The sequence below is a fragment of the Barbus barbus genome, assembly GCF_936440315.1.
Source record: "Barbus barbus genome assembly, chromosome: 7".
In the NCBI taxonomy this organism is placed as follows: domain Eukaryota; kingdom Metazoa; phylum Chordata; class Actinopteri; order Cypriniformes; family Cyprinidae; genus Barbus; species Barbus barbus.
The window spans coordinates 26389576-26408209 of NC_136735.1; the positions used below are offsets into that span (position 1 = coordinate 26389576).

The following is an 18634-nucleotide window of genomic DNA, read 5'->3' on the forward strand; positions in this document are numbered from 1 at the left end:
CTCTTCTCTGCACTCATCTTCTTTCCTGCTGTATCACAAACTCACAACACACACATAGAAAAAAAATCCATAAGGTAAATGGTGTATTGATTCCATGTCTCTTAGTTTCTCGGTCTGTGGGCTGAATCTCCAGGCCTAAAATGTTTCTCTTCAGCGCTATCAGCTGCACATATAATTTCATCATTAGCAGGGGAAGGGCTCGTTGATTTACTTCTCCTCCTCCTTCCTTTCTTTCCTGCCCTCCTCCTTTCTCCCTTCATCTCTTTCTCTCTCTCTCACCAGGCACGACAGCGCTCTACCTCTTCCTGATCATGCATCCCTTCATCTCCAGCAACTTCCCCAGTGTGAAAACATTCGAGGAAGTTCAGTTTTTCAACACCAACAACTACCACAAAGGCATCGACTGGTGGGTGAAAAGTGTGTTCCTGTGCACCAGACATATTTGTGCGAGGGTTTCACTTGTTAAAATGTTTTTGGAGGAATATACAATGGTTCTGAAATTACGTAAGTGGTTAAGGCGTAGTTCATTAATATTAAGTAGGTCAAGCTCAAATAATTAAACATGATCTTCCAGTGTCCGTGTGATGCATTGATCTGGAAGACACATCTGGAGTATTGTCTCTTTTTCTAAGTCAAAAGTGTAATATAAACAATATTATTACAAATTGAAATGTTTTAAAATCATTTATAATATCTCTTTCTGTTTGAATTGCTATTCTTAAGTTCTTATTACACAGTCATTTGTAGGAGCAATTATTCTCAGACTTAAAGGGATACTCCACCCCAAAATGCAACTTTTGTCATTAATCACTTACCCCCATGTCGTTCCAAACCAGTAAAAGCTTAGTTCGTCTTCAGAACACAATTTAAGATATTTTGGATGAAAACGTCTCAGGTTATGTATGTAACCCTGGTTCCCTGAAGGGAATGAAACACTGCATCGAAAACGCTAGGGGAACGGCTTCAGCATGACCGCGCTCTGAATACATGTGTAATGTATCCAATGGAAGGGCGAGACGTCACGGGCGGGTGACGTAATCGACCAGGAAGCATAAAAGCACATGCGGTGGAACCGGCATCAGCTTCTAGGAATGAAGCAAACGCCGGCAGGGATGCTGGAAGTATGGCCTAGAGACGCAGCGTCTCGTTCCCTTCAGGGAACCAGGTTTACATACATAACCTGAGACGTTCCCCTCCAGGAACTCAAGCTGCGTCGAAAACGCTAGGGGAGCGAGATGCCCACGCCACCAGACTTCCAAGTACCTGCCCTGTGTTTATCCCTCAGGAGCACTGCGAGGGCGAGAGAAAAAGGGCCACGAGTGGCTAAGGTGGTCGGGCCTGCGTCCCAAAGGCCAACTTCTGAGAAGTAAGTCTTGATCACCAAGAAGGGGGAGAGCAGAGGACTCGAGGCTATGGAATAGCATCCTGATCCACCACATAGCATAAGCTCTCTGGTACCAATCGGGCAGTTAACTGGGTCGAGGTGGCGGTCTCTGCTCCATGAAGCATACAGTTTCCTCATAGAGGGAGCTCTGGATTGGAGGATGGTCTCAGCAACCTCCTCAGAGGCCACACCCACAGCTCCGGGCGAGGGTGACGATAGTGCCCCCCGCCTGTGAGAGGAGATCTCTCCTGACAGGAATCTCCCATGGAGAGCCGTCGAGGAGAGAAATCAGGTCCGAGAACCATACTCGGCCCGGCCAGAACGGTGCTACCAGTAGAAGCCTCTGCCAAGTCTGTACCTTAGCATCCAGTCCCAGTGGAGCTGGATGACCCCGGGCCTCAGCCCCTGCCTCGACAGGATGTCTGCTCTCCATTCAAGATTTTTATTTGTCACATACACAATTATACAGAGTATAACCAGCAGTGAAATGTAGGTCTCCATGGTGGTCTCTTAGATCTCCATGGTGGTTTCTTAGGTCTGGGAGAAAATGTTTGAGTGCTCGAAGCACGGTCAGCATCTCCAGGCAGTTGACGTGCCATGTGAGATGGCGACCACTCCCCAACCGGTGAGGGATGCGTCCGTCGCTAGCATTACGCGGCGAATAGGAGCTCCCAGCACCAGGCCCTGAGACAACAACCAAGGACGTCTCCACATGTCTAAGGCACGTAGGCATCGCCGCGTGACCTTGAATGTGAAGTGGGTTTCCCCTCGGGGAGAACCCCTTGGTTCTGAGCCACCACTGTAGGGGTCTCATGTGAGGCAGGCCAATAAATATCACGTTGGACGCAGCTGCCATCAGACCCAGCAGTTTTTGAAACTGCTTGACGGTGCATCCTGAACTTCAGTCGCATGACTGAGCAGTTCAACTGACGCAGATCTAAAATGGGATGCAACCCTCCATCCTTCTTTGGAACAATGAAGTATCGGCTGTAGAACCCGGACTCTCCTTCGTGAGGAGGGACCACCTCGATGGCCTCCTTCCTCGAGAGTGTCTATTTCCTGTTCCATGACCAGAGCCTGCTCGGGGCCCACCAATGTGGGAATCACCCCGTTGAAAGGCAGCGGCGGAGCGCCGAACTGAATACGATAGCCTTTCTCTACAGTACGCTGGACCCGCTGAGACACATTGGCAGTAGTTTCCACGCTGCCAGATGGTCTACTAAGGGAACCAGTCTCTCGAGACTGGCCTCTGATGTATTCAGAGCTGCTAGCTCGGTGCCCTGAAGCGGAGGACCGGCAGGAGACGGCCGAACCAGGAGCTCTAGAGAGCTTCTCAGCTCCGTTACGTTTCCGGGCAGAAGTGACTGAGAGAAGCGCTCACTGGAGCCAGCTGTGCCCTGGAACTCTGGCAGGGTTGGCAGACTGATCTCCTGAGGGCACTGAGGACGCTGCAACACCGAGCTCTCACTCAAAGGGGGAAGAACCGCACAGAGTGAGAGTGCTAGATCTGGGGAATTGCAGGAGGAGATAGAGCAAACCCGTCTCCAACCCGTCCGCCAGATCCATGTTGCGATCCCCGCGATCTCACTCGCTGCCGTGCCTCAGCAGTGGCGGACCGGAACGGCAAGATCATACGGCGGGGTGAAGCACAATCAGCCCTTTATCTTTAGAGCTGACAGCGCGAATATAATGATGTTGTCATTCATAATATGCTTTTGCAAACACTGCAGCTTTACGAAGCTCATCGACGTCCTACACGTCCACCTCCTCAGAGGAAGACAGGCGGAGCGTCGAGCCCTCTCTCTGGGGGGAAGAAACCGCGGGGCGGGCTTCCGAACACAGAGAGTGGGGCAATGGATCTGATGGGAAAGGAAGAAGATAGGGGCTCGCCCGTCTTCATTCCCTCCACCTGATCCATCTGCGATTCCCACGAGCGCAGCCGCCGCTCCGCCTTTTTTTTTGTTCTTCGGCAGAAGCGGGACCGGCACCAAGAGGAACGCTAGTGAAAGCTCACTCCTCAAAGAGAGCCTTCCGAGAGCAAGCATACGCAGTGACAAGCGCTCACAAAGCGGGAGTCAGCTCCCTCGAGAACTGACTCGGCGTGCTCTGCTCTCAAGACTGTACACACGGACTGTGTGTATCCCCAGCAGTGATGTAACATTTGCAGGGAGGAACATACAGCCTGTAATGCGATCTGCTCTCGCCCAAGTGCTTGCGCACATTGTTGAGCATATTTCAAGTGGTTGTAAGGGACAAACAACACTAAATAAGACTCACAACACAGATTGACAGACACACACACAGAGTAGCGGTTGCTGAATGACAAAAAGCTGATGCCGGTTCCACCGCATGTGCTTTTATGCTTCCTGGTCGATTACGTCACCCGCCCGTAACATCTCGCCCTTCCATTGGACAGATTACACATGTATTCAGAGCGCGGCCACGCTGAAGGCGTTCCCCTAGTGTTTTCGAAGCAGCTCGAGTTCCTGGAAGGGAACCGGGAGGCTTGTGACTCTCCCATTGACTGCCAAGTAAATTACACTGTCATGGCCCAGAAAAGTATAAAAAACATCGTCAACATAGTCCATCTGCCATCAGTGGTTCAATCTGAATTTGATAAAGCGACGAGAATACTTTTTGTACGCAAAGAAAATAAAAATAACATTTATTCAACAATTTGTCTCCTCTCTGTGTCACCGTAGCGCCATTTTGGAGAGCATCCGATGGACGCAAAGTGCGTACGCTATTCTCTGATTTGAATAGAAACAGCGTATCCATGCGTTACTGATGACAAAGCGTAAATAAACTAACAATACGTACATTCTCGTAAAGTATTCTCGTCACTTCATAAAATTCAGATTGAACCACTGGCAGATGGACTATGTTGATGATGTTTTTTTATACTTTTCTGTGCCTTGACAGTGTAATTTAGGCAGTCAATGGGACAGTCACGAGTAGGTATGTGCCGGAATAGCGAATCCGTATTCGGAAAGGCACGGAAAATTAATAATGCGTTCTACGGAGCCACAAAAGGGAAATGGTTAGAACAGTAGCCTGTTACATTCCAGTACATAAAATTTAACTTACCACATAAACAGAGAGGTAAGGACAGATGACCGATAGGACGATGTCAAATGATTTGCAGATCCTGAGCACCACTGACAAACATCTAATCTTGTGAAATGTGTGGTAAGTAGTGCCGCTCCTTAGTAGATTAGGCTGCGTGTCATTGCGAATCTCAAAAGTGAAAGTAAACGCGCATTTATAAGTGATTTCAATGTCCCGCATATTAATAACAGCTCCCTGAAACCACTGAAATATATTTTTCTTGTATATATCGTATTTATTCCCTTTACGGTTGCCGTAGTACACTTTCCGAATACCGGATTCGGGCACATCCCTAGTCACAAGCCTCCCGGTTTTCATCCAAAATATCTTAAATTATGTTCCGAGGACGAACGAAGCTTTTATGGGTTTGGAACGACATTTGGGTAAGTGATTAATGACAAAATTTGCATTTTGTGGTGGAGTATCCCTTTAAGTGCTTAAATATGTTTGTGCCATATTTTTTGTGGCGAAACTTTCATTTCTTCATCTGCTACTGTCAATTTTAGTGTTTAAGTCAGTTGATAAATTATTATTATATTATAAATTGTTGGTCTAGTCTTAATGTCTTGTGGCAACCTGCTAATTACAAGACATTTATTCATTATTAATATTTTGAATTGTAAATAGACCAAATCAAATCATATAGTGCTACCTACACGGGCAGAATGTGATATCATAGATAGAACCCCTGAAGACCCTCATGACTGAGTGTCAAGGTTGATAAGTTTGATAAAAAATATCTCTTAAAATAATTTGATAGTTATTTTACTTCGAACAAAATATGTGGATTTTTTTTTTTTTTTTTTTTTATAATAGTGTACACTAACATGTGACCTAACATTACAAATTCACTTCCATGACTTATTAATCCGTGGACACATTTAATTAATTTGTTCCTTCATTTTATGTAAAATGTGGCCACACTGTACTAATTTGTTCCCTCGAGGAACAAATTAGTACAACATGGCCATGATTTATGTAAAACTAGGGAACAAATTAATAAGTTGTAGGAACAAATTCTTCATTTGTGGACACAATATGTTGCGCAGGGCTCCATACACAAGGTGTAAGGGAAATGTTTTACTTGATGGTTAAACTAGAATTTTAAAGATTTTCCTTTTTTTATATTGGACATTCTTATTTGTCATTGACCTAGATATACAGTATTCCTGCCGCAAGCACTTTTCATAAAGTGGTGAGGACAGAATCTTCCATGACAAAATGTCCCACTGTAAATGACACCTATGCTTGTTTGTGCATTTGCCTTTGTGTGAGTTTTCTCTAACTCAAAACACCTCTCTTCTCAAAGGTACATGGAGTTCTTTCCTGTACCCTCTAATGTCAGCACAGATTTCCTGTTTGAGAAGAGTGCAAATTACTTTCCTTCTGAGGAGACGCCCAAGCGAGCCGCTGCTCTCTTGCCTAAAGCCAAAATCCTTACTCTGCTGATCAACCCTTCAGACAGGGCATACAGCTGGTACCAGGTATGACACTGACCAATCACAAAGCAAAGACTAGTAGAATTGCCCAATCAGTGTTATGTGGATTGCTGGAAGAGACTACTGTACAGCAAAAAGGAAAAAAAAATGTTAATGCCTTTGCCCATGTTGACATGCACATGAGTTATCCAATATTAATTAGGATTAATTCAGATTTTGATTATGTACACTACTCTTCAATTTTATTTTATTTTTTTAAGAAAAAAAAGTATACTAAGAAAAATATATTAAATTAAGCAACACCACTCTTTTCAACATTAATGATAATAATAAGAAATTTTACTTGAACACCAAATCAGCTTTGCTAGTATATGAATGATATTTTAAAAGATATTAAAATAGAAAATATCTATTTTCAGTGAAGTAGTCATTTATATCATACATATGCAGACAAATATAATTCTGCTTTGCGAAGCTGCAACAGTGGCAGTTGTGAAAAGTCAAGATATCAAACAAATACATCAGAATACATAAAACTTTAATGTGAGAATGAGGTACATGAGAATGAGAATTAATATGCTGTGCAGAATTACAAAAATGAAGGGTAATAAATGCCGAAAAATAAACAAAAGAATAACAGCAGCACCACTCAGGCATAAACACAATATTCACTGCCCAAAGGAGAAAAGGGGATAAAAAGGAAGATTTGGAAAGTGGGATGGGGAGGAACCACCAGGTAGACAATGTTCACGTGTCTTTGAATGGATGAGGGGATGGAGGGAATAAATGCACAATCGGAGGGGTTTGGAAGGGGAAGGGGAACTACAAACACCACTCAGATTAAGAATGGAGTGACTGTACTGCAGGTGTGCTGCAGTGTTATGTCATCAGTATTGTGTAGATAGACTCAGGCCTCAGGACCTGTGAGACCTATTTGTGACATAAACCTTTCTTTCATCAGCCAGAAACTGAAGGGAAATTCAGAAAGAGGTCAATGGTAGATTGTTACTGCATCATAATGCCTGATACAGGTGTGCATGTAGTTGTCTAAAGTGTCATACAATATGCTTTATAAATATGGACATCTCAAAGGAAACTTTTTTTTTTTTTTTAATTAAAAAATTATTTAAAATTTTATTTTAAAATTTATTATAAAAATATGAGAAATGTTTTGATGTATTTGTAACCTTTTTTCAATTATGTTTTTTTTTTTAATTCTTAGAAATGTATAAAAAAATATAGGAGATATGATGCAATTATGTTCTGCTACTGAGCATTTGGTATCTTTTAATTGTTTATTTTATGAGAAATATGATAAGAATATTCTTCTGGATGTTTTGAACTTTTTGTCATTTATTATTAAAAAAAATTTAATTGAAGTTTATTTATTATTATGTTTTTTAGTATGGGACTGGTGTTGTGTATTAATTTCTTATTTCGATTTTTTTGTCTTATTTGTGTTATTATAAATATATTATTCAAAAATATCAAGCTGAATCAGAAAGTAATGTGCATGTTTACTTTAGGAGACTTGACTTTAAGGAGAGCTAGCTGGTTTGAATTTTAAATAAAAAGGCTATACAAATACATCAATAGAGCCAAAAAAGAGAAAAAGCATCTGAAGGAGCTCAAAAAATAACTGTGCAGATACACATTATTCTGTCAGACCTATAGAGGGCAGTGTGTTTATTGTCTTACACCTTTAATACAGATTTTCAGTCTTTTAGTGCAAAGTATATACACAGCATAAACACATGAAATCATGTATTTTGTGAATGCGTGTTGGTGTGCTTGGTGGATTTCCTTAGGAAGCAAGCGTGCACATGTTCATGTGTGATACTGTGGAGAGATTGAATATGTGTAAGTGTGAATGAGAACATCACTGGGTGTAAACACAAGTTTGTGTGAGGCAGAAATCTCATCAACAGTATGCACAGGAGGGCACAGCATGAAGCTGCTACCACACACCACAAGAGTTTTTATCTAATGCATTAAAAGAATATTATTCCAAATTAAATACGGTTGAAGCCCTGTACATTATCTTGCTTATTACATAGCTACTTAACATATAATACATGCAGAGTTAGATTGTTTTATAATAATATTTAAATGACTGTGCAGTTGGGTTTGGTTTGTAAAATAGTTTTAATTTCACTGGCAGCATCAGAGGGCTCATGAAGACCCAGCAGCATTGCAGTTCAGTTTCTATGAGGTTATTTCAGCAGACCAGCTCGCTCCACCTGAGCTGCGCTCTCTCCAGAACCGTTGTCTCGTACCTGGACTCTACGCCACACACCTGGAGAGATGGCTCACATACTACCCTCCAAACCAGGTAACCAGTCTGGACCAACCCTTGCTGATTTCAGTATTTTTACACTACATTTTCTGAATCTTGTACTACCTGTCTGTCTCTCTTTATCTTTTCCTGTAGCTGATGATTATTGATGGACCGCAGCTGAGGAATGACCCAGCTAAAGTGATGGACGAGCTTCAGAAATTTCTGGGTGTCACTCCCTATTACAACTACTCCCAGGCACTCACGTAAGGGTCACACACACATGAACACACACCATATGTTTTATATGAAGTAGGGACCTCACAAATTTCCATAATTGCAGTTAAATTGTTAAATATTATTACAATATCAAATAATTGTTTTCTACTTTAATTGATTTGAAAATGTTTTTATTCTTGAGTTTTCAGCAGCCATTACTCCAGTCTTCAGTGTCACAGAACAATTTATTATTATTTTTAAAATTTATTATTTATTTTTGCTGCTTAATATTTTTGTAGAAAATATTTATTATTATACAAAATATTTATAAAGAATCTTTTATGAATAGAATAACAAGTACTTAAAAATTTAACATTATTGTATATTACTATTATATATTATGTAACACACTTTTGGTCTTTATAATGCAGCCTTGTTGAATAAAATTCTCCGGGGGAAGTCGTGGCCTAATGGTTAGAGAGTCGGACTTGTAATCGAAAGGTTGCGAGTTCGAGCCCCCGGCCGGCAGGAATTGTAGGTGGGGGGAGGGAATGTCCAGCGCTCTCTCCACCCTCAATACCACGACTGAGGTGCCCTTGAGCAAGGCACCGAACCCCCAACTGCTCCCTGGGCGCTGCAGCATGGCTGCCCACTGCTCCGGGTGTGTGTTCACGGTGTGTGTGTGTGTGTGTGTGTGTGCATTTGTTCACTACTCACTGCTGTGTGTGTGCACTTGGATGGGTTAAACGCAGAGCACCAATTTCGAGTATGGGTCACCATACTTGACAATACGTCACGACTTTACTTTACTTTACTTTACTTTAAAACTACACTGTAAAAAAACAGTTGGGCAAGTTTAAGGCAAACAGCTTCAGCAGATTTTTGAGTTTCCTCAACTTCTTGTTTTAAGTTTATGCAACAAAAAGTTGAGAAATGTCCTAAAAAATAAGTTGAGAAAACTCAAAAATCTGCTGAAGCTGGTTGCCTTAAACTTTTAAGTTGGCTCAACTTTTTTTTTCTTTTTTACAGTGTATTAATTTCTTTCAAAAAAAAAGTACTGATCCTAAACATTTGAGTGGTGGTGTGCAAAATTGGAAATTCTCTTAAACAAAATCAAAATGCACAGAAATGTCAAACATTAAACAAAATTTCATTATAAAATAACTTTCCCCATACTTTATGAATGTAATCTTAAATATGTACAGATATTTTAGCCACTAGCCTGCAGTCCTCTTCTGGTGTTCGCATTAACATTTCAGTGAATGATGTTTCACTAATTGGTGACATTTTGCTGGTGAATGTGTTGAAAATGATTGAAATGATTATAATATCAAATGCAATAAATGAATTTGCCGTATGAAGTACAAAACATATTTAATAAATTGCAAGCATTAACTTTGAAAGCTCTATAAATAATATGTTTCTCTAATGCAGCTGTAGGTCCAGAAATGGTAGATTTTTTTTTAGGTTTTACCATCACTGAGGAAACATTTGGTCCATACTTGGATCCACAAACGAGACCATACACACACACACACACACACACACACAGATGGACACAAACTCATCCAGAGATATGATACAGGAGCGAGCCTGTCATCCATGCTGTCCCTGGTCCCATGTGTTTGAGAATCAGCTGATAAAATGATTTGATAGATCCATGTTCCCAGCAGTTGATGCCTGTATAATCTGTACAGAGCCTGAATGAGATTAATTGTGATAATCTGGCTGTAGCCATTAACACAGCAAGAGAGATTAGATTAACTTCATCTTGCCTCTCCAATTAAAAACGGCTCGTTAGGCGTCTGACACTTTCTCTCTGAGTTAGATTGCTCTTAAAGTGTCATTCTAACAATTTGCAGTGTTGTTCTTTGTCAAACAATGCTTCTTAATAGCTGGAAAACCACCTGTCAGAGGATGAGGCCACGCCTTCTACTAATTAATATTTCAAAATTAACACTCAGCATGTTCAATCATGTTTGAACTGACTCTTGCTGTTATAACTTGTGACTCAAATCAGTTTCATATAGATTGCCAAAAAGAAAACATTTATCACAACTCGCGATTTATAACAAATTTTACCCGAGAAGTTTATCCAATACCAAAAGTGTTTTTTTTTTCTTCTCCAGAACACGTTTGGAATATTCCTCACATGAAACCACAAGCATAAAAAGATTTTTGTCCCAGGTGCAGTTTCACAGAGTGACAAAAACATATGTTTATTAAAAATGTGATATTCATGCTTTTAAAAATAGCTGAACATACCAAAAAATAAATATTTAAAAAAATCATAATACATGGCCAGTGAGAAAGGTTTGTGGCAGGTACATTTTCTCCCATTTTTCACCCATCTTTGGCAAGTGATTAAAATGTTGTTTTGGACCATATGTATTAATCATATTGTACTGTAATACAGTTAATATATTTCATGAAATTCAGTGAAAATGACATTCGCTCATCTCATCTTTGGGACAGAAAATTTATCAAATTAAAATGAAGAAATTATTAAATAATTGTAATTATTTTTAATTGTAAAAATAAATATTTTCTTTAAAATAATGTGCTTACACTATGATTAATAAAAATGAATAAATATAAAATATTTTTAGTGGGTCCTAAACAACCTAAAATGCATTAAAATGCAAAAAAGAAGAAAAAAAAAAACATGGTATTTTGAAATGTAGCAATGGTTGTGTCAAATTTTTCATTCTACAGCCATTGATATAATATCTCTCTCTCTATCTCTCTCCCTTTCTCTCTCTCTCTCTCTCTCTCTCTCCCTCTCTTTCTCTCTCTCTCTCGTTTGAACGTTCTGTGAGTCTCTGCATGCGTTCTCTACGGCAGACAGCTCCATCAATCTTTGGCTTTTATTAATAACCTCCCTCTGTTTGAGTCTTTCTCACTTCGTCTCTCCACACATCTCTTCTCTTTCTCTCTCTCATCATGCCTGTTTCTACTTTTTCTTGTTTTCTGTCAGTTTCAGTTACTATCACTTCTTTTTTTTTTTGTGGCTTCACTTCCTCATTCATATTGTTTTAGTCTCTGTCTTTCCACAATTGTCTTTTGCAGTTCCACTGCCTGTCTCTCGTCTCATATGTCATATCACTCCCTCTGCCTCTCTGGTGCTTTCATCTCTTTTAAAGGTGGTTCTTGGGTAGTTTTATTAATTTTGAAAATTAATTTTATCTGTAAAATCCACTAGGGCTGCAACTAACGATTATTTTGATAATCGATTAGTTGGCCGATTATTCTTTCGATTAATCGATTAATCGGATTAAAAAATATTGACCAAAAAAACCACTATTCCACATTCTGCCCAATGTCCTTCAAACAAACGTGACAACTGAATGCTATGAAAACATACAGTGCTTAATTTATTAGACCACTTATAATAAAGAGAAAACATATTTTAGAAATTTGTCAAAAATTTGTTTAAATTTAAAAATGTTATTGTCATTTATTGGACATAATAATAAAAAAATGGCCTCATAACAGCTTGCATTCTTGCTGGTATTGTTTATGTACTTTTTAACTGCAATTGGGTATCGCGAAAAAAAAATACTCAAATAAAAAAATAAAAATAAATAAGTGCTCTGGTTTTCTTTCATAGATAACAGCAATAATGATATTATAGCATTAAAAATAGCCTACTACTGTTACTAAAGAGCTTACACATATTGGAGTACTAACCAGTACAGAAAGCCGAAAAATGATTTTGGTTATCACCAATACTGTTACTTTAGAGCAGCAGTGGCACAAACCTTACATAAACACATTGTTAAAAAACTTACATAAATTTGTTAAGCATTGTAAAAATTGAATATAGTTTAAACCTCTATTAAAAATTAAAATAATAAAGATAATAATAAAGACGAATAAAAACACAAACTCAGTGTTAACCAACAGGTAAGAGTAATGTTCTGCAGGAACTACTTTGATCACAGTCACCTCGTCATTTCTTTATCCTGTAAAAGGCCGTTATGGAGCGTCTCATGTTTATATTCAGACAGACAATTACACGCTGTTATCCCTTTAAAGTTCCTACTCTCATAAAATATTCGCACTGCATGTTGACTTTTAAACCTTAAATTAACTTTCAACAACAGATAATTCAGCACAATGGATATGTTTGCGCTGAAAAGCCTATTAATTGTCTCCCTCTCTACTGTGTTCTGTCCGTCTGACGCGCGTGCGCGCGCCCGCCGCGCCGGCGCTCATTCGGTATTTTAAACTTAACACAGACTGTCAGGACGGACCTTTATGCAAAAATGGAAATGCTCGCGTGAATTTGTGGCATTTATAGACAAGGATATGACCGTAAACTGAACGTTTTTGCGCTGAGGACGCACACGCATCTGTCAAAGCGCCTGACAGGGCAAGCCATTACTCTTATGCATTAACTTAAAGCTTAAAATAAAGAATTATCATGTTTTGGGCAGCTTGGATCACGTGCTTCTCCGGCAGAATCTCATTCTGTTTCCTCCACTATTTTTAGATGCATTTTGTCCATAGAAATGCATTATTCAGTGCCGTAATTTGACTAACCAGCTGAAGTTGGACGTACACTGTGGGCAGACCCGATTAATCGATAATGAGAATCGTTGTCGATGATTTTCATAATCGATAATAATCGATTTTATCGATTAGTTGTTGCAGCCCTAAAATCCACTAACTGTGCTATATCCATGTTATATCCATCTCATATGTGTTTGATAGCATTCAGTGATGGAAATGACATTTTAAATGTTTTATTTATTAACAATTTATTCATCCTAAGTACACAAAATTAAATTATATTTTCATACTGTTGTGCATCAAAACACACCGGAAACGCAATCAAGAAAATACAAATTTGCAGTAATTCGATAATAAAACAATTTTAGGCACTGGTCTGCAGTCCTTAGCTGGTGCTTGTTGATTGTACCACACAAAGAATCCAAATGATGTTTGTTAAACATTCTGTCTGGCTTTGATTTATAAATAAAGAATCTTCATTTACTGAGCAGTGTGTGATCTGAATGTTCCCAAATCAGCTTCGAATGGATAATTTGACAAAATTACAGATGATTAAATATTATTTTTAATAAGACTTTATAAAACTTTTAAATGACTATAAATTATTATATACTAACTTATAATTTTTTTAATTCGATTATCACTTGTGAAATAACAATAATATTTTAAGGGCGCAACCAAGGCATTTAAATAAAATATTTCTACCTTGCTAAAAAAAAAAAAAAAAAAAGAGAGCAAAGTAAAACGTTTCCAAGGCAATTTTAATATGACCCTCATAAAGCAAAAAAAAAAAAATAATAGTTTTTAAAATAAATCACCCTGAGGATATAAAAGTGCCCAGGGTTCTTATGTTCTTTATTCTCTCTGTATTTTCTGAGACTGAGACTAAACACAGAATATCTGAGAAAACTGTAGAGCAGCTAAAAGAAATAGGATTGGGTGAGACCAAAAAATGACAGTGAGAGAGTAAAAAATATATATATATATATATATTAGTCACAAATGTGTTGTAGGTCATGTTTCAAAGTACCCTCTGCTTACTGCTTTGCCATAGAATGAACACTAACACACACACATACTCTCTTTCTATCACATTTTGCTGACAGCTGTTAGAGATTGCTGATGTGTTTCTGAATGTGTATCAAACTAGGCCATGTCTCATCTGACAGACAGACAAGGTTACAGCAGACATCTGTCAGTCAGATCTGTTGTGTGTGTGTGTGTGTGTGTGTGTGTGTGTGTGTGTGTGTGTTGAACAACATTCTGGAGTTTTCCAGATTCCCTCCATTTCTGAGTGTAGAAATCAAAAAGGCATTGAGAGACTTGATATAGGCTGATGGATAGAAACTCAATACAGTATACAGGTGCATCTCAATAAATTAGAATGTCATGGAAAAGTTCATTTATTTCAGTAATTCAACTCAAATTGTGAAACTCATGTATTAAATCAATTCAATGCACACAGACTGAAGTAGTTTAAGCCTTTGGTTCTTTTAATTGTGATGATTAAGGCTCACATTTAACAAAAACCCGGCAATTCACTCAACATTCGTCTCAACAAATTAGAATACTTCATAAAGACCAATAAAAAAAAACATTTTTAGTGAATTGTTGGCCTTCTGGAAAGTATGTTCATTTACTGTATATGTACTCAATACTTGGTAGGGGCACCTTTTGCTTTAATTACTGCCTCAATGCAGCGTGGCATGGAGGCAATCAGCCTGTGGCACTGCTCAGGTGTAATGGAAGCCCAGGTTGCTTTGATAGCGGCCTTCAGGTCATCTGCATTGTCGGGTCTGGTGTCTCTCATCTTCCTCTTGAAAATACCCCATAGATTGTCTATGGGGTTCAGGTCAGGCGAGTTTGCTGGCCAATCAAGCACAGTAACACCATGGTCATTGAACCAGCTTTTGGTACCTTTGGTAGTGTGGGCAGGTGCCAAGTCCTGCTGGAAAATGAAATCAGCATCTCCATAAAGCTTGTCAGCAGAAGGAAGCATGAAGTGCTCTAAAATTTCCTGGTAGACGGCTGCGTTGACTGTGGACTTCAGAAAACACAGTGGACCAACACCAGCAGATGACATGGCAGCCCAAATCATCACTGACTGTGGAAACTTCACACTGGACTTCAAGCAACATGGATTCTGTGCCTCTCCACTCTTCCTCCAGACTCTGGGACCTTGATTTCCAAATGAAATGCAAAATTTACTTTCATCTGAAAAGAGGACTTTGGACCACTGAGCAACAGTCCAGTTTTTTTTCTCCACAGCCCAGGTAAGACGCTTCTGACGTTGTCTCTGGTTCAGAAGTGGCTTGGTAGCCCTTTTCCTGAAGAAGTCTGAGCGTGGTGACTCTTGATGCACTGACTCCAGCTTCAGTCCACTCCTTGTGAATTTATACTGTAGAGATGGTCATTAATTGAAACTCAAATGTAAATATTCTAATATTTTGAGATGCTGATTTTTGACTTTCATGAGCTGTAAGCTCTAATCATCAAAATTAAAACAAAAACTTTTGAAATGTTTTACTTTACATGTAATGAATCTAAAATATATGAAAGTTTCACTTTTTGAAATAACTTACAAGAAAAAATTAACTTTTTCACGACATTCTAATTTGAGATGCACCTGTATATTACAAGGAATATGCAAATTGAAAAGGTGTTTTTGAGGAAAGAAGTCTTTTAAATTGTAAATAGTTCTCTCTTTGTTCACAGGTTTGATCCTCAGAAGGGTTTTTGGTGTCAGCTGTTGGAAGGGGGCAGGACTAAATGTTTGGGGAAGAGCAAGGGCCGCAAATACCCACCCATGGACTCTGAGGTACCACCTAACAACAGTAAACTGAGCAAAATGGAGCCTTTAATCTTTAATGATTACAGCTGCATTATAGAGGTTTGCCATAATTGAGTAATATGGGTCACAGAGAGAGAGAAATCTCATTCTGACCTCTGACTGTTCAATTTTGCAGCAGCTAACATGTCTGTAGCTCATGTACTGAATAACTGATACCAACAGAACAGCTCTGACTCTCGCTTCTTATTTCTCTATTTTTTTCTTCTATTTTTTCACCTAAAAAAAATCTTACATTTACACTTGTGTCATTCCAAACCTACACTCTCACAAAAAAGGTACAAACGCTCTGGAGGTACTTTTTCAAAAGCTACACGTTTGTATCTAAAGAGTCTATAATGGTACCTTAAAGGTACAGCTATTGTACCTTTTTTTCTGAGAGTGTATGAACGCAAAAGAAGATATTTTGAAGAATGGTTTTGAACTGTTTTTAGAACTGTTTTTGCCCACACTGTAAAAGTCAGTGGACTTTAAAACAACACTGTATGTTGCAAAAAAAAAAAAAAACAGAAATTACCCAAAACATCTTGTTTTACAGGTTTGAAATGGAATGAGGATGAATAAATGGTTTTTTTTTTTGTAATTTATTTATTTTATTTTTTTGTGACCTATCCCTTTAATAATATTGTATATATACTATTAGGGGTGTAATGGTACACAAAAATTATGGTTTAGTATGTACTAAGTCATATTTTGGTATGTTTTTGGTACAGCCAAAACAATCCTTTTGTTTTTCCTTTTTTATTAAACAGTGGTTTACTAAACAGATGTCTGAAGTGCTTCCATTTTTGGATGCAAAATATTTGCTCAAAATGTGTTTTTTTTTATCCTGAATTATTGCAGTAATTTTTAACAAGTTTAACAGACACGGGCCAATCTTTATGTAAAATGGAAATACGTTACTTTCTAACATTTACAGATAAGAATACAACCATAAGACGCAAGCTATGTGCTGAGGAAAACACCTTTAGAAAAGCATTACATATCATGCATCTGACATGAGGTCAAGAACATTTCAACTGTATGCTTTTAGTTAGTTTGAAGCACTTAAAGCACATCTCTTGTTTAGGACAACTTAAATTGTTTGCTTTTCCTGAATCAGTTCAGTCTGTTATTTTTCGCTCACAACATCAAATTATATCAATATAAATGCTATTGAAATTAATTGACACCTTACAAAATCTATATATCGTCTAGCCCTTGCTAGCTAATCCAACAATATCCGGTCCTTTGTGAAAGTTGCTAGGGGGAAAACTGAGTTTAAAATTAAGTTAGTCAAAACAACACTGCATTTGTTCAGTACAGGTGCATGATGCCAAATCTAAAGACCCGTACCGAATTGAAAATGTGTCCCATTTCACCCCTATATTCTATACGAAAGTCTGTAGATGTTCTGCACACTAAAAATGTATTCTTTTAACTCTTTCCTTTTCTAGTCACGAGCATTTCTCTCCAGATTCTACAGGGATCAGAACATTGAATTATCTAAGCTGCTGCACAGACTGGGTCAGCCGCTACCAGCCTGGCTCAGAGAGGAACTACAGAAGGTCAGGTAGCCCTAACAAAACCACCGCTCCTCTGGGTCAAAGATCCAGATTCACCCCTCAATGGAAACTAGACACTTGAACGGTATTCAATGCCACCTACCTGTGAGCTTGCAGAGCAAAGGTCAGAAATTCAACTCACCAATCATTGGTGCCTCTGGAAATCCAAACAAAGCAGTATTGTGTGTCCATGGCAACATGACATTTTTGTTGCAAAAGGTCAGGGTTTTTTTTCAGTGAGGTACGGTGATGTAACTGTGACCCTTGAACTTCAGATGCAGCTAAAACAAAGACTGCATAAAGACTGTAACTGAAAAATGAAAATGTTCTCAGACTTCCTCCTATATATACTTTCCCCCATCAGTCACTGGATATAAAGGTACGGCTTTAGATTTTATACATCATCATCGAGAGAACTGCACAACCACTGTTCATAACCTCACTCTTGCAAATATATCAGTCAATCAATCTATCAGCCAATCAAAGTGAAGATGCAGAATGTTAAGGATCAATATGGAGAAATAAATAAAGAGCACAGTCAAGTTTTCTGCATCAGCTTTAAACCGGTTAATGGAGTGATGTGATGTCAATGTCTCAGTCCACGTCCCAGTTACTGTTGTTCTAGACACAATGGCCTGAAGAGTGGAAATGATTTCAGTGTGTGTGTGTGTAAGGGTAAATACAGAAGCCCTTCCATGTGTGTGTGTGTGTGTGTGTGTGTGTGTTTGTCTAGGCTGTAGCCAGGTAGCCTTAGCCCCGCCCACTGGACTGCAACTGGTTGGCTGAATTTGAAATGTGACTTTTATTTTTGAAAACAATTTGCCTCAATAAGGTGAGAAAGTGCTTTGAGAAATATGTAAATAATTATATATTCAATAAACACTGGAGAGATTCATGTTTCCGTAAAACATTTCTTGCAAAGTTCTGTCTCTATTTGATATACCTACCTAATGAATGGGCAGAGTGGAAGTAGAAGTTAAAATACTCTGATATTATCTTATATTTACTTTATCAAGCACAGTATGAAGAAAGGGATCACAGGCTATTAAGGTGGGTGCACAGGTTCAATTATACAGTATAAAACCTTAGTGCTAGGCTGTGTAGTGATTATGTTTTTAATGAAATACCTCCATCTGGTGGCCACAGGCTGCACTAACATAAAAATGGGGTTATTTCAATAAAATAGTCAGTGTGAAGATTTGATTCTACAAATACAAAAATGTCATATAAAAATATTCGTACTGTACTTTATACAGGCAGATAGCTGTATGAGTCTCTCTTTGTCTCTCAGATGGATCATGT

General features: G+C 38.7%; 1 protein-coding gene across 1 annotated transcript in view; it reads left to right on the forward strand.

The window, feature by feature from the left end:
- Positions 1–18250, forward strand: part of LOC306872506 (bifunctional heparan sulfate N-deacetylase/N-sulfotransferase 4-like) — a 72791-nt gene extending 54541 nt beyond the window's left edge. The window contains exons 9-14 of the mRNA XM_079421095.1: positions 283–406; positions 5802–5976; positions 8093–8263; positions 8363–8472; positions 15656–15758; positions 17225–18250. Of these exons, the coding sequence (XP_079277221.1) occupies positions 283–406; positions 5802–5976; positions 8093–8263; positions 8363–8472; positions 15656–15758; positions 17225–17344 (803 nt within the window). The 3' untranslated portion in view covers positions 17345–18250. The remainder of the gene's footprint in view (positions 1–282; positions 407–5801; positions 5977–8092; positions 8264–8362; positions 8473–15655; positions 15759–17224) is intronic.
- Positions 18251–18634: the final 384 nt, after the last annotated feature.